This window comes from Myotis daubentonii, chromosome 6, assembly GCF_963259705.1.
Source record: "Myotis daubentonii chromosome 6, mMyoDau2.1, whole genome shotgun sequence".
NCBI classification, from domain to species: domain Eukaryota; kingdom Metazoa; phylum Chordata; class Mammalia; order Chiroptera; family Vespertilionidae; genus Myotis; species Myotis daubentonii.
Window position 1 is genome coordinate 10331814 of NC_081845.1, and position 22202 is coordinate 10354015.

At 39.8% G+C, this 22202-nt stretch overlaps 1 protein-coding gene and 1 pseudogene across 2 annotated transcripts in view; one reads left to right on the forward strand and one right to left on the reverse strand.

Annotated features, from left to right (window-relative positions):
- The window catches only part of PPIL4 (peptidylprolyl isomerase like 4), a 29343-nt gene extending 15055 nt beyond the window's left edge, over positions 1-14288 (forward strand). Inside the window, exons 10-13 of one of the 2 annotated variants that reach the window (XM_059700085.1) lie at positions 1128-1239; positions 2578-2674; positions 8080-8227; positions 13819-14288. In XM_059700085.1, coding sequence (XP_059556068.1) covers positions 1128-1239; positions 2578-2674; positions 8080-8227; positions 13819-14070 — 609 coding nt within the window. In that variant the 3' untranslated portion in view covers positions 14071-14288. Of the gene's footprint in view, positions 1-1127; positions 1240-2577; positions 2675-8079; positions 8228-8791; positions 9011-13818 lie in introns of those variants that run through there. The other variant, XM_059700086.1, reaches the window with a different exon arrangement.
- Positions 14289-17413: 3125 nt separating this feature from the next.
- Positions 17414-17514, reverse strand: LOC132237780 (U6 spliceosomal RNA; annotated as a pseudogene).
- Positions 17515-22202: the final 4688 nt, after the last annotated feature.

Sequence of the window (22202 nt, forward strand, 5' to 3'; positions counted from 1 at the left end):
TTCAAATCTTGGACTCACCCTTGCCAACTCTGTGACCTTTGGCAACTTGGGTACCTTTGTGAATTTCTCTTTTCTCTTTGAGAAAATATAAGATAATAATAAATAGTACCTCATACAGTTGTCATCAGAGTTAATTGAGGTAATAGATGCAAATAATTTAATAGCATTTGGTTGTAGTAAGCATTCAAATCTTCATTTTGTAACAACATATTTTGTATTTTCAGTATTTGTTCTGAAAAATTTTCATAAAGATTTAGTTGTGTTGTTGTTGTTGTTTTTTGCCTGCAGATGTGGTTTATTTTGTTTGCACACAGTTTTTTCAAAAATCTAAATTTGTTGACAACACATTATAAAAATCTGGGTTTTAAGTTTCTTCTGCAAAAATCAGAACATTTGGCACTCCTCCACCCCAATTTCTCCATAGCAACCATCAGCTGGAGCTGTAGGAGCCAACCTAGTGATGTGCAACCTGATAGCACCAGTAAGATCACATGAGGTGCTTTTTCAAAAATACCGATGCCTGAGCCCCACTGCAGATCGGCTAACCAGTGGTCGGCAAACTCATTAGTCAACAGAGCCAAATATCAACAGTACAACGATTGACATTTCTTTTGAGAGCCAAATTTTTTAAACTTAAACTATATAGGTAGGTACATTGTTAATAAGTTAATTAGGGTACTCCTAAGGCTTAGGAAGAGCCACACTCAAGGGGCCAAAGAGCTGCATGTGGCTCGCGAGCCTCAGTTTGCCGACCACTAGTAAACCATCAATTTCAACAGCAGCAGTCACAGCAAATGTTTACTGAGTGCTTGGAAAGCACCCTGGAAAGAAAGCTGCCATATAAAATACATTCATGTTGGGGACACAGAACATGTGTGAAAATGATGATAAACAACCATACAAGACACAAGAGCACCAAGTGTGGTCTATAAAGCAGTGGTTCTAGCTTTGCTGCCTATTTGAACTACCTGGAGGGCTTTGAAAAATCCTGATGCCCAGGTTTGCACCCCAGACCAATTACATTGAAATGGAGAAGGAAAAAAGGAACTCAGGCATCAGTATTTTTTTTTTAAAGTTGGGATCCCAATGTACAGGAACATTTATGCTTAATTTTTTTATAACTATAGGAAGAAGATTGTGAGAAAGCATTCTTCAAAATGGACAATGTACTTATAGATGACAGAAGAATACATGTGGATTTTAGCCAGTCTGTTGCAAAGGTTAAATGGAAAGGAAAAGGTATGTTGGTTTATTTTTTTTTTCCTGTTCTGTTTTCCATGGTGTGTGTGTGTGTGTGTGTGTGTGTGTGTGTGTGTGTGTGTATGTGTGTCCCCTGATTTAGTCCTCTTAATTTGGAGAAATGCTCTTTGATAAAACTCCTGCCCTATATGGTTTTACATTGCTGTTTCCTAAAATCTAAGATAGAGGGGTCCGTGTGTGTGTGTGTGTGTGTGTGTGTGTGTGTGTGTGTGTGTGTGTATTTTAAACTGATGATTAATATATTTTCTATGTTTGACTATATTATAAATTACTTGTAATTACCCACTTCAGGCATGACATTTTTCCAATTATTATGTTTGTGGTGGTTTGGTTCTTCTAGATGCAAAACCCCTAATATGTTTTGCCTAAAGTTTGTTTTATGTTTAGAATTTCCTTTCATTTCATGTCTTTCCTTGTATATATTTTATATACAATCAAAACACCTTCCTGTGTGCCTCCAGTTTACTTTACTTGTACATTCAGTCTTGGGCCCTTCTGTAGGAAGCCCTCCCATTAGAAGCATTTCCTCATTTCTGTGGAGGAGACAGGAAAGGCAGGGCAGCCAGCAGGTCTGGGCCATGGGTAGGAGCTAAATCCTCCTCTGGCAGAAGACTAGGCTTGAGAGTAGAGAGGCTGCATGGAATGCTCTCTCCTTTCCTGCCCTGCCACTGTAGGCCAGTCAGGATTTAGGAACAGGTCCTGTTTTTCTGAAGAGATCATTGTTGATTTCATTTTTGGCTCTTGGGAGGAATAAAGGTGCTCTTAAGCAAGAATTTTAAAGCAGAGACACCAGTCCTCCCATCTTGCATCTCTCAGCAAACTTCTACACATATCCTGCTGTCCCCTATCTGCTTGGTGCTCTGTTGAGATTTGGGGACAGTGTTTCTTTTGACAGATCATAGGTCTTTAAAGCCTCACTTCTTCCAAACTTGTAAGTTTCTGGCATCTCAGACTCAAGTCCCAAACCCTTAGCTTCCCTTGGATCTAATGTTCTCATGGATATAATGGCTTTACTTAAACACCGCATTATTTTCCAGTGAACGTATGTATGCACTGAATTGTTTAGGATTTGAAAGTATGGTGTTGTAATATTCATGTATTTCATTAGGTGGCAGCATATGGCTACCAGTTAAAATAGTAATGGAGAATGAATTATTATGATTCTTTTGTTCTCTTCTCAGCCTTTTTCTAGCCCCTGATATATATGGCACTTATAAAATCGCTCTTGTATATTATACCTCTTATAAAGTGATTTCTGTCCTTGATTAATTAGGGAATTTTTCTTACTAAGTTTTTTCTTCTTTTTTTGATAAATAGGTGGAAGATATACCAAGAGTGATTTCAAAGAGTATGAAAAGGAACAGGATAAATCATCTAATTTGGTTCTGAAAGATAAAGTAAAGCCCAAACAGGAGTATCCTTCTCAGGAAGCAGTTAGTCAATATGTGTTGACCATACACTCTGTGTAGAGTACTGTGCGATATATTTTAAAAAGTCACAAAGGCTGTAGAAAAGTCCCTAAGCCAGATGGTTTGTGAAGGAGGCATTATGTTTATCTCTTTTTACTGTCTTATATATACTTTGCTTTTTCAGTGTATTCTCTATTACATGGAGAAAGTTAGGGTTGAAATAAATCTTTAGCCTTCTTTTCCCTCCCTACTCTTAGATTAAAGTTAATACTTATTCGCAGAAGATCTTCAGGTAAGATTCATATTTTCTCTATATAATTGCAATATTTTAAATTCCTCATAGTCAGAAATTTCTTTATTATAGCGAACCAAATCCTTTGTGCTAACCTTCCTTGGATAGTTAACTTTGGAGATGGTGAATATGTGGACAACAAAATCCTGTCGTTCCTTACATAATTAGGCTGCTTTCTGCTTAGTACATTGTCAGTCTAGCAACAAATACATGTTGGGCTTCACTTGTGTGCAAGAGGTGACTTTTATAGGATTAAAGAAAGTCTTTGACTTGACCATTTTATTTAGGTTTTTCCAAGTTTTAGGTTGAGACAAGTAAGGAGCAATGAAGCATACTGTTCATATTATGTCATTTTAATTTTTCATTGATGTTTTCATTATAAATTTATCACTCCACACATTGTAAAGCTTACTTCTTTTGGGATTCTTTCTTTAATGGTTTCTTTGTTTTCAAGTTTCTGTTGGTGTTTTAGGGGTTCTCTTTTCCTGTACTGTATATGGAACATTTCTTTTCCAAGCAGTCATCAAGGAAAGATGAATATTGGGCTGACGGTTATGTACTTACTAGAGGCCTGGTGCACGAATTTGTGCACGGGTGGGATCTCTCAGCGTGGCCAGTGATTGGGTCCAATCTGGGGGGCTAGCCAGCTGGGGAAGGGACTGCGGGAGGTTGGCTGGCTGCCCCCCCCCAATTGGGGTTGATCAGGGGGGCCAGCTGGACAGGGGAAGGGACTACCGAAGGTTGGCCCCAGCAGCAAGTTAACCAATGGCCAATTCCATGAGGAATTGGGCTCCCTCCTCCCTCCTGTCTGGGTCCAGGGTGTGGGTGAACCAGATTCAGGGCTCACAGGGCCCCAGCAGCAAGGTAAGGCACAGCCGATTCCACGAGGAATTGGGCTGTCTCCTCCCTCCTGTCTGGGTCTGGGGTGCCAGTGAACCAGATTCGGGGCTGTCAGGGCCCCAGCAGCAAGGTCTGGATTGGTGCGCTCCATAGCTACCAGCCAGTTGTCCGGTCATTCCCTCCTGCCACTGGCAGACACCCAGGACCTGGGCTTCCCTCACAGCCCTGGCTTCGTCCAGAAGGTCGTCCAGAATGTCCAATCTAATTAGCATATTACACTTTTTAAAAAATATATATTTCTTTATTGATTTCTGAGAGGAAGGGAGAGGAGAGAGAGATAGAAACATCAATGATGAGAGAGAATCATTGATCGGCTGCCTCCTGCACACCCCCTACTGGGGATGTGCCTGCAACCCAGGCATGTGCCCTTGGCCGGGATCGAACCTGGGACCCTTCAGTCCCCAGGCTGACGCTCTATCCACTGAGCCAAGCCGGCTAGGGCAGCATATTACACTTTTATTATTATAGACTAAAGGCCTAGTGCATGAAAATTCATGCACTTGACTGGGGGGTCCCTCAGCCCAGTCTGCGCCCTCTCACAGTCTGGGACCCCTTGGGGGATTTCCGACAGGCTGCTTAGGCCTGTTCCCTGGGGGATCAAGCCTAAACTGGCAGTCAGACATCCCTCTGGCAGTCTGGGAGCCCTCTGGGGATGTCCGACTAATGGCTTAGGCCTGCGGGGAGCGGGCCTAAGCCATTAATTGGACATCTCTAGTGCTGTCGCGGAAGTGGGAGAGGCTCCCGCCACCATCTCTGCACTGGCCAGCTATGAGCTGGCTTCTGGCTGAGCAGTGCTCCCCCTGTGGAAGCGCACTGACCACCAGGGGGCAGCTCCTGCATTGAGTATCTGCCACCTGGTGGTCAGTGCGTGTCCGAGCAGTCGGTCCTGGTGGTTCTGTCATTAGGGTCAATTTGCATATTACCCTTTTATTATATAGGATAGATTTTTAAAGCAGTGTTGGTTGTTTACAATAGATAAAGCATTCTGGAGGTTAGAGTGGGTAAAGTCTGCAGTATGTATGCCGACATAATCGGCATGAGGAGAGGCTTTCACTTGCAAACAGACCAAACAGTGAGCTAAGATTTAGCCTGAAAAGATAAACATCAGAGAGGATATGATTGAAATCTTAAAATCATAAAAGGTATGGGTGAAATACAGTTGAGATTTATCAAATCTTTAAAATTAACTATAGTTAATTTTAGGATACATACTAGTAACTGCAGCTGGAAGAAAAGGGGTGTGTAGGACAAATAAAAGGAAGTACAGTCGTAGAGTATAAAATAGAAGCAGGCGTCTTTTCCCCCATAGAATTAGCTCAGGCTGAGAAGAAAGAATATGTAGTGTTACAGTGGTTTGAATTCAAGATGATAGATTACTAAGAGTGAAGAAAGGAAATGAGGCATGTTTGAGGATAAACCTCTAGCCCAGTCCTGTCCAATAGGACTTTGTACAGTGATGGAAACCTATTATGTCTCCACTGCCTTGTATAGCTACTAACCACATGTTTAATGAATTTAAATTTAAACAATTACAGTGAACAGTGACTGCTTTAGGCTTTTGAAGTTGATGGAGAAGACAGATATGTCCTGGTGTAAACCACTGCTAATTATCCTCAATCGGAATATTGAACAAGAAAAAGGAAATTCATGAGTCTGACCCTGCACTCTGTTTCCTATTTTATGTTACTAAACAATGCTGGCTGTGACCCACTAAATAGACTTCGAACTCTATTGCTGGATCATGACCAGCATTTTTAAAAACACCTCTCTAAAGCCTTTTGGACAGAGGGAGAAGCATGTGAAAAGCTACACACTAAGATGAAGTCATAGGCAAGGACTATTGAATTTGTATCTGAAAAAGGAGAAGATCCAGAAGGTATCCTGTAAACAGTGTGATATGGTATGCCATAGTATAAAAGAGAAAAGAAGTCAGAGATAATCTACACTAATAAAAGAGAAAAATGGTAATTGGCGTATGACACTACCCTTTTCATTGGCTAATCAGGGCTATATGCAAATTAACTGCCAACTAAGATTGGCAGTTAACTGCCAACAAGATGGCGGTTAATTTGCATATGTAGGCACAATGCAGGGAGGCGAAAGGGAAAGCAGGAAGAAGCCCCCTGCCACTGACAGTGATCTGAAACCCAGGGGGGAGCTAAGAGCTGGGGGGCAGGGCAAAGGCGGCCCTGGGGCCGCCTTTGCCCTGCCCCCCAGCCATGATCGGAGAATCAGGTGCCTTTTCCGCCCTGGCCAGTGATAGCAGGAAGTACGGGTGGAGCCAGCGATGGGAGCTGGGCACCGTCGAAGCTGGCAGTCCCAGGAGCTAGGGGTCCCTTGCCTGGGCCTAAAGTGGAGCCCATGATCACGGGGCCGCTGCAGCTGCGGGTCCCCGCTGCCCGGGCCGGACGCCTAGGCCAGAGGCGTTAGGCCTGGGCAGGGGCGGAGCCTGCAACCGGGGGGAGCTGGGGGTCCCCTGCCCAGGGCTGACACCTCTGCCAGAGGCCTCAGGCCTGGTCAAGGGGCCGATCCGGTGATTGGTGATCTGAGGGTGATGAGGATCAACTCCTCTGGCCGAGGCATCAGGCCTGGGCAAGGGGCCGATCCTGCGATTGGAGGGTGATGGGGGTCAACGCCTGAGGGCTCCCAGTATGTGAGAGGGGGCAGACTGGGCTGAGGGACACTCTCCCCCCACCACACACACACCCAGTGCATGAATTTCATGCACCGGGCCCCTAATAGAGTAATAATAGGACAGTACAGGCTGACTAGGCGTCTTTAGCCATCTTGTGAAAGTGAAAAGGTGCAGTGGTTTCCTGGTTAATCTGAGGTAGAAGTGAGTCACCCCTGAGGAAAGCATAGACTGTGGCATTGTGGAAACAGATGGGACACTCTGGTCCTTAGGGAAGTGGGTCTGCGATTGCTCTAGGCCCCCACGCCGCTAAAATAGCCCTGCGTGTGGGGCTTCCTCATAAGCTTTCTTTTGAAAACCACTCTTCTGGCCTTCCTCAAAATTGAGATTATTTTCAGCAGAGGTTGTAGTAGTTTTATATTTTCTCTTATTCTAAGACATGGGTTAGTTTTATTTATATTAGAGAAAATACCTATCTCTGAATTAAAACATTACCACTATTTTTATAACATATTTATGTGGAATTTTAAAAATTCAGTCATTGTTCTACCATCTAGACAAATGATATTTATTTTTTCTTGTTCCTTCAAGATGTGATCTATGTAAACTTATAATCACTGTATGATATATATGGTTTTTGCTTTGAGCTTTTTTCACTTTTAATTTTTCAGAAACACCTTCCCAGGTTTTTCATAGCATTAATTTATCATTGTTAATAACTTCTTTTACAAAATATCATGTTGAAGTACTACAATATAATTGAATCTATAGTTATTACTAGGCTATTTATTGTTCCTAGTTTATCATTAAAAATAATCCTATTATGTATTCCTTTGTTCATTTAACTTGTTATTTAATTTAATTTTTTTACAATTAAATCTTTATTGTTGAAAGTATTACATATATTCCCCTTTTTCCCCCATTTGACCCCTTCTACTTGCCCCAGTCCGCCTTCTAGGCCTTCACCACCCTATTGTCTGTGTCCATAGGTTATGCATATATGCATACAAGTTATTTGGTTGCTCTCTTCCCATCCACCTCCACCTTCCCTCTGAAATGCCACAGAATTTTTATAAATTCTTAATTGAATTTAAGCATAGTAACTGTTGACATGCACTGCTAAATATCCTCCTATCAGGTGAGCTAATTTGCTCAGAAGAAGAAGAGTTACATGAATGTACCTTTTATCTTATGTAGCTTTTCTGGCTTTGGAGTTTGTATTATCTTAATTTTTTCTAGTTAAACATGTGCCTCATTTTCTAAGTTTAGGTTTTCTCATTATTGACAAATGTTTCCTTATTTTTCAGATACTTATATTTTAATTTGTGGATATTATATTTCCCCCTCCATATTTTTTGCCCACTTATAATTGTTAACTGCCTATATACAATCAGAGTTCTTCCCATTTTTTTCTATATAATGGGAAAAAAAAAGAATCCATTTTGTTTTAGAAATAAACTATACTTGTAAGATGCTTTTATTTTAAAAAGTTACCTTTAACTTTTTGGTCTCCTTTGTTCACTAGATTCTTAGGTTTTGATGTACCAGTATTCGTTCTCACGCTTGTCCTTAACTAGCTGCTGCAGTGCAAAGTATGATCTTATATTAGAGGAGCAGTCAGAAGACTCAAAATCAAGTCACTCACACACAAGTAAAAAACACAAGAAGAAAACCCGTCACTGCTCCGAAGAAAAAGAAGATGAGAACTACATGCCAATCAAAAATACAAATCAGGTACTGCTAATGTCCAGGCTCAGTGGTGGAGAAATAAATACTTTATCCCTTTATAAATTACATTGTAGTGATGGGCATGTTCTAAGTCTAACATGTAGAATGGCTTCACTGGGTAATGAACTTTAATTTTTAAGAATATGTATCACAAATTATAAAAGATTGCGTTTGAATTAACTTAGTATGTAGTTTCCCATTGTGAAGCGAGTGATTTCCATACCACCTGTGGACACTCCTCTGTTCCCATGAAAGCAAGTGTGGTTGTGCTCAAACAGTTCTCACTGAGCGTTTTATCACCAAGTGTTGTGTGCTGCACTTAAAACTCTTGAGGGCTTAGGACCTGTGAAACATTTGTTCCCTTCTGTGTTGTATATATGAAATGAAAACAGTGCTCATAATTGATCATCCCAAAGCTTTCTTTAACAATGCATTTTCTAAGACAAAAATAGTAAAAATTCCCCAAAGAAAAATGGATTATAAAGAGAAGAAAGCATTTCCAGCCTGCATTTTGGCTCTTAGTTAAATGAAAACAAATTGCACTACAGCTCCTGCTTTTGTTTTACCAAGTGAAGGCATCTGGGCCCTGGTGGAGGAGGAGGTGTCATAGGCCCAGGTGAGAAGGAACTCGAGACGGGGAGGATGTCAGGCAGAGACACCATGGAGAGATGCAATATGGTTGGCAGAAAAGCCAGGTTTAACTTTCCACACTGCTCGTCATTGATGGGACCTCAACAAGTTACTTACCTTTCTGAACCACAGTTTCCTCTCTGTGAAATTGAGGTAATACTTACTTCACAGGCATGTTCTTCAGACGAAGTGAAAAGAAAATGTGTGCAATCATTTTCTACACTGGCTTTTGTTACTACTTTTATTTATATAGTCAAATTACGATGTTTTAAATCAGTTGAAGTACTTTCTTTGTGGTAATGCCACCCCCCCCCCCCTTGTAGTTAACCATGTAGTGTGTTTTATGATTTATTCTTCATTTAAAAGATTTCAGCAAGCATATATTTTATATATATTCTTAGCCCCCTATTTTCTGGATAGCAAATATTCTTATTCTTTGCTGTTGTCTAACCAGACGTATACCTTCTCCTTTCCACAGCCATTTAGCTATTTAAAGCTTGCCCTCCTTCATGCCCTGGTTTCTGTTTTTAAGTGACACCTTTGTCAGTCCTTTAAATGATCCGCACATGAATCAGTAATCGCTAACATCTTCAGAGTCTTTACAGTGAGGTGGATACTGTTGGCCCCATTTCACAACAAAGACTGTGAAAACGGAAGAGGTCAAGCAGCTTGTCCATAGTTTTATAGCTAATAAATAGTGGAGACACAATTTAAATTCAGACTTGTACTCCTAACAAATTTACTGCTGCTCTTCTTAGCTGGAATATATTTGTCAGTTTTCTTTTCTAAATCTTACTGTTAGTCTAATACAATTTATCCCATAGTGTAATAATTTAGTGTGATCTAATAGGAACATCTCCCTCCTAATGTTTGTACTCTTATAAATTTAGCTTTTTTTGTTAATATATTTTTATTGATTTCAGAGCGGAAGAGAGAAACATCAATGATGAGAGAGAATCATTGATGGGCTGCCTCCTGCACACCCCCAACTCGGGATCAAGCCCAAAACTGGGAATTGAACTGTGACCTCCTGGTTTATAGGTCGCGGCTCAACCATTGGGCCACACTGGCCAGGCTACTTAGCTTTTTAAATGGTGGCTATATCACATTTCTACGAATATTTAATGTTTTTCACTAAAACCCCTTAATTATCGCCCCCACCCCATGTGTCGCCTTCAGCTACAGATCACCATCCTGCACTTGTACATGGAATCATCAATGACTCTAGGCCTGAGACACCCACTGGTGTGTCTGAGATAAGGTTTAAAGAAAATCCAAAGACTGGCTGCATTTTATGTCTGTTATCTCTTCCCCTTATTATGAATCTTTCTTTTTTTTTTTTTTAATTCTCACCCAAGGATATGCTTATTGATTTTAGAGAGAGAGGAAAGTGGGGGTGGTGGGGGGGGGGGAGAGAAAGAGAGAGAGAGAGAGAGAGAGAGAGAAAGAAAGAAACATGGATCAGTTGCCTCCTGTAGGTGCCCCACCTGGGGATTGAACCCACAACCTAGACATATGCCCCTAGCAGTAATTGAGCCTGAAACCTTTTTGGTTATGAGACAATGCTTCACCCAACTGAGCCACCTGGCCAGGGCTTATGAATCTTTTCTATCCTGCTGTTTGCTTACTTAAAACTTTACATTAGCAAATATCCTCATTTGGCACAGAGCAAAAAAGCATCAAGTGATATTTTGGGGGAATACTGTTGTTTTTTAGAGAATATTAAGGTAGTTGACAACTATGAAATTGTTAAATTCCAAATAGTAATCTCCTAACTTTATTTCTCCCTTTAAAGTGTATTAAAGCAGATGGATGTTTTTTAATTGAGGTAGCATTGTTTAATAACATTATTTAAATTTCAGGTGTACAACATTGTAATTTGCTATCTGTGTACACTATAGTGGGCTTACCAGTATAGTTTCTAGTCGTCACTGTACCAATTTTGCCTCCCTCTGGTAACCACCAATCTGTTGTCTATATCTTTGAGTTACAGTAAATGTTTTTTTATTTTATATTTTCATTTAATAATATAGCTATACTAATTTTCTGTTACTATTTTTTATAATAGAACAACATCTATATTTAAGATTTAAATGGGCCCCAATTTTTTCTATTACTCTGATTCTCATCCTTTTGATTTCAGTCTCAAAAATATAATCATTAAAGGGAATTTTCAATACTAGGTAATTTCTGTGTATAGCTCAACTTCTTCTATTTGTTGCCATTTTGCTTGGTGAGCCTCATTTCCTAAGAATGTTTTAACTTATTTCTTCAAGTTCTTTGTTTTTTATTTAGTGGCAACCTTATTATTCAATTTGAAAACTTCTCTATTTAAATTTTCCACCTGTGTCTTAATTCCAAAGATGGTTTCTGTGTTGTTGAGGTTTGGGTTTTCCTAGGGTTACAGGAAATGAGTCCTCAGCTGTGGGTTGCCTGGCTCAGATGTATTCATACTGGTTGTCAGTCCTCTGTGGTTTTCATAGGTGTTTAGTAGTCTTATAATTTGGGACTCTATTTTTGCTGTCATTTTAATCCTTTAATGTTATTTTAGTGATTTAGATTTAGCTAAATCTTTGATTTAATTCCAGTGACCAGAGCAAGGATGATTTTTAGTTAGATTAGACTTTTTTTTTTTTTTTTTTACTTTGAAATCATAGATTAGGTTGGTTACTTTAAATTGGCCACTTTATGTTTTCTTTTCTTTTTAGCCACATGCTAGTTTAATCATCTTGTCTTATGTCTTAAACATATAAAATGATAGAATTGTTTAAAGTCTGTACTGGATAGGACTTAGAGCTCATCTGATTCATTTCCTTCACTTTAGATATGAGAGCCTGGCCCCACAGGCTGTGGACCTTATAGCTAGTGGGAAAGCTGGAAGTTTAATGTTTATTTTGATTCAGTCAGGTGTGGGTTTTCTTCGTTATTCTTTATCACCCCTATTTCCGTTTTATATATCCAATTATTGATCAGTTAAATCATTGCTTCCAACCTGTGCAGACCTCAAGTGTCAGTTTTTTTATTTCTGGAATGAGGATGATATTGTACTTCAAAAGCACTTAGCACTGTGCTAGCCCATACTTCGAGGACCTGTTCTAATGTGGTTTCTCCCAGACACCTGCACTTTCCTCCTTCATGCTCTCAGTGCTAATTCTCCTTGCTTTTCAGTTTTCACGTACACTGCTTACATTAGCCTGCTCACTGCCAATCCAACCCAAACCCTCTCAATCTTTGAGGCTCATCTCAAGTTCTAACTTTTCTATAAAACCTTCTCTGATAAACCTAATCTCAAGAAATGACAAAGACCATTAGAACCTAAAGCTGCCTGACTTCAAAGCTTGTGTAGCTTTGAAATTACTCCAAGTTGGAGAGGTTTTAAGGTTTCAGTCCATTTTAGATTTTCAGGTTCCTCAATTTTTTCAAAGAATTAAGTGCTACATAATCCCCCTCTCTTTCTCTCGTTTTAAACTCTTAAAGCATTTAAGTGCCAATATCTACATTATAAAAACCCAGTGATGCCGAAACCGGTTTGGCTCAGTGGATAGAGCGTCGGCCTGCGGACTGAAAGGTCCCAGGTTTGATTCCGGTCAAGGGCATGTACCTGGGTTGCGGGCACATCCTTAGTGGGAGATGTGCAGGAGGCAGCTGAGGCAGCTGATCGATGTTTCTCTCTCATTGATGTTTCTAGCTTTCTATCTCTCTCCCTTCCTCTCTGTGAAAAATCAATAAAATATATTTAAAAAACAAACAAACAAACAAACAAAAAAACCCAGTGGCCCTAATGCCATAATGACCAAAGATCGGTACGGGTGGGTGGGGCTGCGAGCACAACCAGGCTGCGTGGGTGGGCGGGGCCACGTGATTTCATGCGCTGGGCTTCTAGTATGTAATAATGTACTATAAATTTTACAAAGTTATACATCAGCTAACTGTCTCTTTATGTTAAAAGTTTATTGTCTCAACCAATTCATAAAATAGGTGTACAGACAGAATTGTACATGGCTACTTTTTGTATCTGTTACAGGACACAAAAATTCTTTTATCTAAAGATGAAATATTTTGTTAGAAAATAATTGGTAAAGGGTTAAACCAAATACCAATTCATGATAAGAGCCATAGGGATTGTGTGGGAAATAGTGAATATGTTTATAATGTTGTATTTCACAAACACTGATTATAGTGATCCCATTAGATCTCTATTCACATACTGCAATCTCCATGACAGGCGTATTGTACAGTCTCTAGACAGCTATGGAATAACTATGAGCCATTCGTTTAAAATTCAGTCTTTAACCAGGGGTACCCATTACTCTAGATTTTGAACCTTGACATTTACATCTACTTTAATAATATCTATGGTGATAGAGGCGAGACCCTTGGTAGTTCAATCCTTAGGATTTTGCCTTTCCTCTGAGAAATCTTTTAAGAAAGTTGAATTTTATAAGCCATCTCTTCAAAGAGCACTGGCTCTGGTCATTTTAGATTTCAGCCTCTTGCTGAGAGAACTCATTTTAATTAAGGGCAGAATACAAGCAGAAATAGAATTATAATTAGCCCTCTCCTATATAGGGAAAAGTACCTCTGCTACTTAATATGAAGAATAGAACATTTTGGGGAGTGGAGAAGGGGGAGGTGGAAAGGTAACCATACATAACCAGAATTTTTAGTATTTCAATTTTGCTCTAAAGACCTGTTCTAATTTCAATTGAGCAATTTCAGTTTTTTTGTTTTTAGTTCTGATCCTTCAGTTTGGCTGAAATAGATACAAACCAATGAGATCGATTAGAAAAATGGTCAAATCTTTTTCTGAATTATTTTTGCTTTTTAATTTACAAAATGTCTGGCATTAGTGGTAGTGTTCAAATTTGAGCCACTACGACTGCTTGCTAATGGTGGGCTTGTCTAAGTTTTATTAACTGACAGTGATTCCATGGATTCACTTGTAATTCTCTTTATTCCTTTGACAGGATATCTACAGGGAAATGGGGTTTGGTCACTTTGAAGAAGAAGAAAGCTGTTGGGAGAAACAAAAGAGTGAAAAGAAGGACCGACCTCGAAACCGAAGTCGTAGCCGATCTCGAGAAAGGGATGGTCACTACAGTAATAGCCACAAATCCAAATACCAAACAGATCCCTATGAAAGAGAAAGGAATAAAAAGAGAGACCGAAGCAGGAGTCCCAGGAAATCCAAAGATAAAGAAAAATCTAAGTACAGATGAAACATGAAGAATCAGACATGAGTGGCTAAAATACTTACTCTTGTCTAACTTAGAGTAATAGATGTTCAGATTTTCTGTCAAAACAGTTAAAGACTCCACTTGGTTTTTTCCTGTATTCTAAGTGTCCCCCTTACAGATTAATACTGATTGTGTGGGGCACAGAAAGACAATAAAGAATTGAACATTTTCTTTGTATATTTTTTTACACTAATTTTATTGTTAAACATAAATAGTATTCATTTTTCAAGTCTTTCACATTTTCCACTTTTTAAAAATGAAGTATTTCATACATAAAAAACACACACATGTATATATAAGGATTAAAAATAATTATCTTTGTACCTATCAGCTAGCTTAGGAAATGAATATTACCTGCATTTTGGTAATATTGGTAAAGTCCCTCATGTGCCCTCTCCTTCTCAAATAATTATTATGAATTTTGTGTTTGTTATTCTCTCACTTGTTCTAGTTTTACAATATATGTATCCCTAGATGAAATGTTAAGTTTTGTATGTTTTTGAATTTTATATAAATGGCATAATGTATGCTCATTTCTATGACTTGCTTTTTTCGACTTAGTACTTTTTGGGAGTCACTCATTTTTATTGCCGTATAGTTCTATGAATAGACCACAGTTTATCCCTTCTCCTGTGGATGGATGTTTGGGTTTGTTGGTTTTGTTTTTGCTATTGCAAACAATGCTGCTCTGAACATTGTATATCTAGGAGGGACACTGCTTGGCCATATGGTATGGAAGTCTTCATTTTACAAGATAATGCAACTCTTCTGTGGCTGTACCAGTTTATACCCTACCAGCACTATGTGAGTTACCTTTTTTCACATTTTCTCCAACACTTAATTCTAGGCTTTTTCATTTTGCCAATCTTATGGAGTTTAAGTGGCATCTTATTGTGGTGTCCAGCAAGAGCACTGTTATTCTTATTTTTGTTCTTCTATATGTTATGTGTCCTTTTTCTCTGCCTGCTTTGACCTTTTTGAGTTTTAAGCAGTTTGATTATGATGTGCTTGGAGTAGATTTTTTTCATGTTTCTTCTGCTGGGGCTATTTCCTGTGGTTTTATGGTTTTCATAAAATTTGGAACATTTTTGGCTGTTATTTCTTCAATAATAATAATAATAATAATAATAATAATAATAATAATAATTGTCTTTCCTGTCCTTTCACTGCTTTCCCTCTGGGACTCCAATTGTATGTTAGGCCACATTAAATTGTTTCACAGTCTGGTGGTTTTTTTAAAGTCTTTTCTCTTTGTATGCCAAGTCGGACATTTTCCATCATGTCCTCAAATTCGTTAATCTTTTCTCCTGAAGTATCTATCTAATGTCTTGTTAATTCCATTCAGTATATTTTTGACCTTGGACATTATATTTTTAAACATTTTTTTGTTAATCCTCACCTGAGGATATTTTTCCATTGATTTTTTTTTTAAGAGAGAGTGGAAGGGAGGGGGAGAGACAGAGAGAGAGAAACATTGATGTGAGAGAGATATCACAGGTTCAACCAAGGCCAGGGATCGAGCCTGCAACTGAGGTATATGCCCTTGACCGGAATCAAAGCCGGGACCCTTTAGTCCACAAGCCAATGCTCTATCCACTGAGCCAAACCGGCTAGGGCTGACATTATATTTTTAATCTTTTTAGAAGTTTAATTTTATTTTTTTATATCTACCATGTCTTTCCTTAACATGCTCGTGCATTTTTTTTTATCTTCGAAACATCTGGAGTATATTCGTAATCGGTGTTTTAATGTTCGTGTGCATTCTGTCATCTGTGTCATTTCTGGTTTGTCTCTGTTGGTTGACTCCCCTTCGCCCCCCATTAGATTATAATCTTCTCCACATGCCTGATGATTTTTTAAATTTACGTTGTTAGGTGCTGGAGTTTTTTATATTCCTTTAAATATGTTGAGCTTTATTCTGGGACATAATTAAGTTACTTGGAAGCAGTTTGATCCTTTCATAGCTTCCTGTTAAGCTTAATGAGGTAGGACTAGAAAAGCCTTTGGTTAGGGCTAATTCCAGATAAGCCTTAGGTAATAACCTTTCTGTATAATCTGCCCTGTGCCTGGTCTGGTATGAGGTTTCTCCGTTCTGGCTGTTGGGAATGAAAGCTATTCTAAACCCTGTATGAACTCCCTGATTGTGTCAAGAATGTCAATTGTGTCAAGGTGTTGATTTGTTTTTAAATCTAAACTCAATCAAGTTCAAGCACTGCAAGTTGTTCTTGTCAGTTTATTCTGTTCATTTAGGAGAGTTTCCTACCCATCCACCTATGTCTACCTCCCTTCTTTTTAATGATGACTTACGTTTAAATTTATTGTTGAAAGTATTACAGATGTCCCTTTGACGTTGACTTTTTGAAGAGCTCAGGCCAGTTGTTTTGTAAAATGTTCCACTTCTGGAATTGATGGCATCATTATGGTGTTTCTAACCTCTTTATTTCCTGTAAACTGGAAGTTAGGACTAGGTGTCTGATTAGAATTGGGTTTTGTATTTTAGGTAGAAATTTCTAAGTTTAATGTCAAATTTATTTGCTTTTCTCTGTGTGTTTTGGGCCTTTTCTATTTTGTTTAAGAAATCTTTAATAAAGATATTCTATATTCTAAAAGTTATAAATAAAGCTTTGTTTTTTTACATTTAAATCTTTAATCCTCATTAAATTGTGTGTGTGTGTGTGTGTGTGTGTGTGTATGGTGTGATATCGAGATCCAAATTCACCTTTTTTTTAAACATATGGATATGTCCAACTGTCCACACTCCATTAATGAATGGTTTGTCTATTCTTGGTTGACCTACAGTTCCATTTCTTTCATATATGTTTCTATATATGTTTGGGTTTTGCTTCACGGGCTCTCTATTCCATTGGTTTATTGTTTATCCTACTGCCAATCCCAAACATCTACATTTCTGTAGCTTTATAGAAAGTATTTACACAAGTCCCCCACCTGTTTCATTAGGAATGCCTTTACCTTTTGTTCTGTGCAGTTGTGGAACCAACTTCTCAGGTTTTCCAAAGAATTCTGTTGGGACTAATTACCTTTGCATTCAAATAGTTGATCATTTTGTGGGGGGTAAATCTTCATAATATTGAATTTTGGATTTTCCTGTTCATAAAGATAGCATATCCTTCCATTTAGTTATTTAAATTCTTAGAATTTCCTTTATAAAGCTTTTGAACTTTCTTTGTTAAATTTACGCCTGGTTTCCTTATCGTAATGTTCTATTATAAATAGTATAATTTAAAAATATGATTTTCTCTTTCCTGACCTATGAAGTTACATATATATTTTGTAACTTTTTATTTTGAGTTAATTTTAGATTTTCAAAAGGGTTAAAAAAATAAAAATGTGTGTAACATCCTGTGCAGGGGCCATGCTAATCATATTTATAGCATTCCAATTTTAGTATTTGTGCTGCTGAAGTGAGTTATATTTTTAATTACTGTTCTTACATCCATCCATTTTACTAAATTTAAAATCTGTAAGGTTTTATGTGAGCGATAAATAATATCTGCAAATAATATTTTTTTCTTCATTATTTTAAAACTTATTAAAAAATATGTATACATACACAGTGTAAAAATATTAGGGAAAACAAGTCTACTTTTAAGGTCTACCCCGACTCCATCATTGCAGAGCTGGGAGGATGTCTGCAGATGTTTTATTCTAGCCTAGTCTTTCTCTGAAGGTGAGCCCTTCTAATCACCTGGCTGTATGTGAAGATTTTATATTTTTTAAGTTTTTTAAAAATATGTTTTGATTGTAGAGAGAGGAAGGGAGAGGGAGAGAGAGAGAGAAAACATCAGTGTGAGAGAGAAACATTGATTGGTTGCTTCCCGAATGCACCTGCAATGTAGGTATGTGCCCTGACTGGGAATTGAACTGGTGACCTGTTGGTGCACAGGATGATGCTCAGCCAACTGAGCCACACTGGCCAGGGCTTATGTGAAGATTTTAGACTCAGCTTCCCAACTCTCTTTCAGGCCCCAAACCTAGTCTTCATCAGCATCCATCCTCACTGTTGGCCTGAGGCTTTTAGCCCCCAACCTCCACTACATAACTCTTAGCCATCAATAGAGAAAATGGTAATGACGTTACATAAGAAACTATCACCCCCACCTGGCTGGTGTGGCTCAGCGGTTGAGCATCGACCCAGGAACTAAGAGGTTGCGGGTTCAATTCCTGATCAGGGACATGCCCAAGTTATGGGCTCCATCCCCAATGGGGGCTGTGCTGGAGGCAGCCAGTTGATGATTCTCATGGATGTTTCTATCTCTCTATCCCTCTCCCTTCCTCTCTCTCTCTAAAACTCAATAAAAATCTATTTAAAAAAGAAACTACCACCCTGAATAGAGAAAGATAAACATTGTCCATACAGAACTCTAAAATGTGGCCTTGAAGTGAGCAAGGGAGAAATAATGGTTGAATATGATAGTAGTGAGAAGAAATAACCTACTGATTTCTGAAACTTGAATTCAGTAGGTTTAGTGGGGAAAAATAAAAGTAGTAAAAATTTCTGAACCTAGCATTTTAAGGAAAAATTTTCCTTAATTGCAAAAGCTGGCATTTTAGGTATGAAAAACTGTCGTTTTAACAAGAGATGTATGTATGGAAATAAAGTTCTGTTAACAGGAAGTGATTTTAATGGCGATGGCCCCTAACCACAGTGTCCATCAGGCACCCTTGACTTACAGGGCAGTCTGGGGCTCTGTTACTACTATTAACATCTAGGTTAAAGCAACCATGTGATTTTGAAATTAAAAATGCTCACTCATTATAACTTGCTGCAAGGTTTCAGGTTGATCTCTTTAAGAAATTTTTAAAAATTGATTTTAGAGATGAAGGGATCGAACCTGCAACCTGGGCATGTGCCCTGACCGGGAATCGCACCATGATCTAGTTCATAGGTTGATGCTCGACCACTGAAACATGCCGGCTGGGCTGGGTTAATCTCTTTACCAGTTGAAATTTGAAGGATTTTGGTCTGAACTATTAAAGGCTCAAAGCAGAGAAACTTTAAGTTTATACTCACACAAATGTTTTTTAATAAATTTGTTGCTTTTTAGTTATTGAAATATATTTCATATCTGTTTTCCACTGATCATAAAAATTTTTAATCTCAAGTTTGACGTTTCTTACCCATCTAGACTGAGTCACAAAGAATGCATAATAGCTAGTAAAATCGAAATCACAGAGGCCTTTACCTTTCAGTGGCTGTTGCTATGAAACTCTGTTTTGATGGGAAATTTTAGAGAAGCTTGTGCTTCCTGTTATTAAACGATAGAATATGGAGATCCCCTTAATTTTCAAAAAAAAAAATTCTTTTTTTAAGCAGGTAATTCTCAATTCTTGCTACTGGGGCAATCTTTGTTCTTACCGATCTTACTCCACAGCAGACTGCTGATTAGCGTTAATTTTGTTTGCCTCCTCTCCTAGTCCTTGTGTATCGAATGGGCAGATGGGCGGGGGTTTTGAGGGGTGTTTTATGTGCAATTAAAAAGTTGTATTGCTATTATTTTATTTTGCTTAGGACACTGGGAAGCTTGAGACACCTAAAGGATTGCAAATATGGCAACGCACTAGCAAGAGAGCTTGTATAAAGAGAGAACTTAGGAAAAGTGTGGCTTTGTTGTCGTGGATCTAAGACCACACTCACCTGTGGTTCTTGAAAAAGAGAAAAGTTTTGTTTTGTTTTGTTTCTCCAAGGGCAGCTTGGTCTGGTGGGCAGAGCTTGGGATTCTGAGTCAGAAAACGTGAGTCAAGAGCAGGGGCAAGATGGAAAGAAGAACAATGTGATGGTGTGACTGAAGAGAGGACGGAAGAGTGGTGAGCATCGGAAGGGAGGAGGAAATTAGGGAAGGGCGTGCACTGAGTGCAAAGCTGAGAAGCATGGATTTGCTTTTTCAGGCAGCAGGAAAGTAGAACATATTCCCGGTTAAAGATGTGGGTGGCACTGGGGAGCTGAGAAAAGTTGCTCTGGGGGTTGTATACAGGCTCTTCCCTAAGGGCCAGCCCTCAGTTCCTCAGATGGCATTGCCTCCCATTCGTTCACTATCTCTGGATAGCGCCCAATCCAGATTCCCATGAAAGCCGGCTTCCCAGGGGAGACAATGTGGAAGCCGAGACCTTGTGCATTGGTAGCCACGTTGCTGCAGAACTAGAATGTGGAATGGGCACCACAACAATAAAAAACTTTAACGTTTTGCTATCTTTGCTACATAATCACTCATTTGGCATTATAGAAAGGAACTAGAGGCCTGTTGCACAAAGAGATTCATGCAATAGGCCTTCCCTTCTTCTGGCTGCCAGCACCGGTTTTCCTCTGCCGCCTTCCGTCCTCCGTCTTCGCGGTCCCGGCTCACCTCCAGTTTTCGCTCTGCCGCTTGGAGCCTACGTATGCAAATTAACTGCCATCTTTGTTGGTGGTTAATTTGCATACCGTGCTGATTAGCAAATGGGAGGCGTTGCGAAGGTACGGTCAATTACCCTCTTTGTCTATTATTAGATAGGATGCAAATAACTTGGTCATGGACAGACATGCTTTTAGGAAAACTCTGACATGCTGTAGGGTCAGAATGAAGACTGGCTTGTTGACAGTGCTCCCCTTATCTGCGTTGTAGGAAGTGTGGCGAGGTCTGGCCTGTGGTCCTGAGAACAGGCCCTCGTGTGGCACGTGGAGGGCACCTCCTGAGTAGAAAACTGGTCTCACAAATTCTGCAAACTCAGCAGATGGCAGGAATGCATTTTAAAGTTATATTTCATTATTACGTTGACAAATGGTAGCTGCTGTTAGACAATCCGTTGAAGCTTGAATTAGTGCTCAAAGTGACCATCTTAATCTAGGTTCCTAGCAAAATGTTCCTTTTTCTTTTTTAAAAAAAATATATTTTATTGATTTTTTACAGAGAGGAAAGGAGAGGAATAGAGAGTTAGAAACATTGATGAGAGAGAAACATCGATCAGCTGCCTCCTACACCACCCCCAATGGGGATGGGCCCGCAACCAAGGTACATGCCCTTGACTGGAATCGAACCTAGGACCCTTCAGTCCACAGGTTGACTCTCTATCCACTGAACCAAACCAGTCAGGGCGAAAGTGTTCCTTTTTCTATTGGTTTCAGATTGTACTTTTAATTTTTATGTCAACAATCCCATTCTGTATGTTTTAATCTTCTAGATGGCCTCAACTCTTCTGTGGGAGACAAATGAGGAGGGAATAAAGAAGAGAAGTGAATCCCAGTTACCATGTGCCATTCTTACTTCCTTAGCACCTGCTCCCAGGTTCTAACCCAGCCCGATCCGCCCCGACCCACTGGCTGATGGCGTGTCCTTGAACCGGTCACCCTGGAGGAGAGTGTGTCCCATGATGTGACTGCTGCAGATCAGGGCCCAAACAGGTCGCTGCCTGTAAATCCCCTCAGAGACTGTCTGATCGACCCCTCACCTGTGCCCCAGCCAGGTGTGCTGGTTCCTGGGTTCCTGGGACAGGCCAGTGTCCTACCTAGGCAAGTATGTAAGGCATTTTGCCCTTATCTGGGCCAGGTCACGCCCAGTACCCCTACTCACCCTGCTCTGTTCTAGATCATTCTTTACTGCCTGCCACACAGAAAGGAGGCTGTTCCTTCATCTTGCCAAGATGCCCCTCGTAAGGTCCCTTAATAAACTCTCGCTATAGGGATGGAATGGCCAGCCTCTCTCTTTGGTCTTGGGCACTTCAGAGTGCCCATGGTGTTTTGTTGACTACTGTGTGGTTTGATCCTGTTCTTTGTCTTATTCTGGCCCCTGATGGGCATCCCCAAGTGCAGGAAATAAACACAGAATTTGGGGTCTCTTTGCCCATATCCCCTGAGGCAGCAGAATGCTGTGATCAGGTGGGTCTGGGGTCAGGTGGGTCTGGGATCAGGTGGGTCTGGGGTCAGGTGGGTCTGAGATCAGGTGGGTCTGGGATCAGGTGGGTCTGGGGTCAGGTGGGTCTGGGATCAGGTGGGTTTGGGGTCAGGTGGGTCTGAGATCAGGTGGGTCTGGGATCAGGTGGGTCTGGGGTCAGATGGGTCTGAGATCAGGTGGGTCTGGGATCAGGTGGGTCTGGGTCAGGTGGGTCTGGGATCAGGTGGG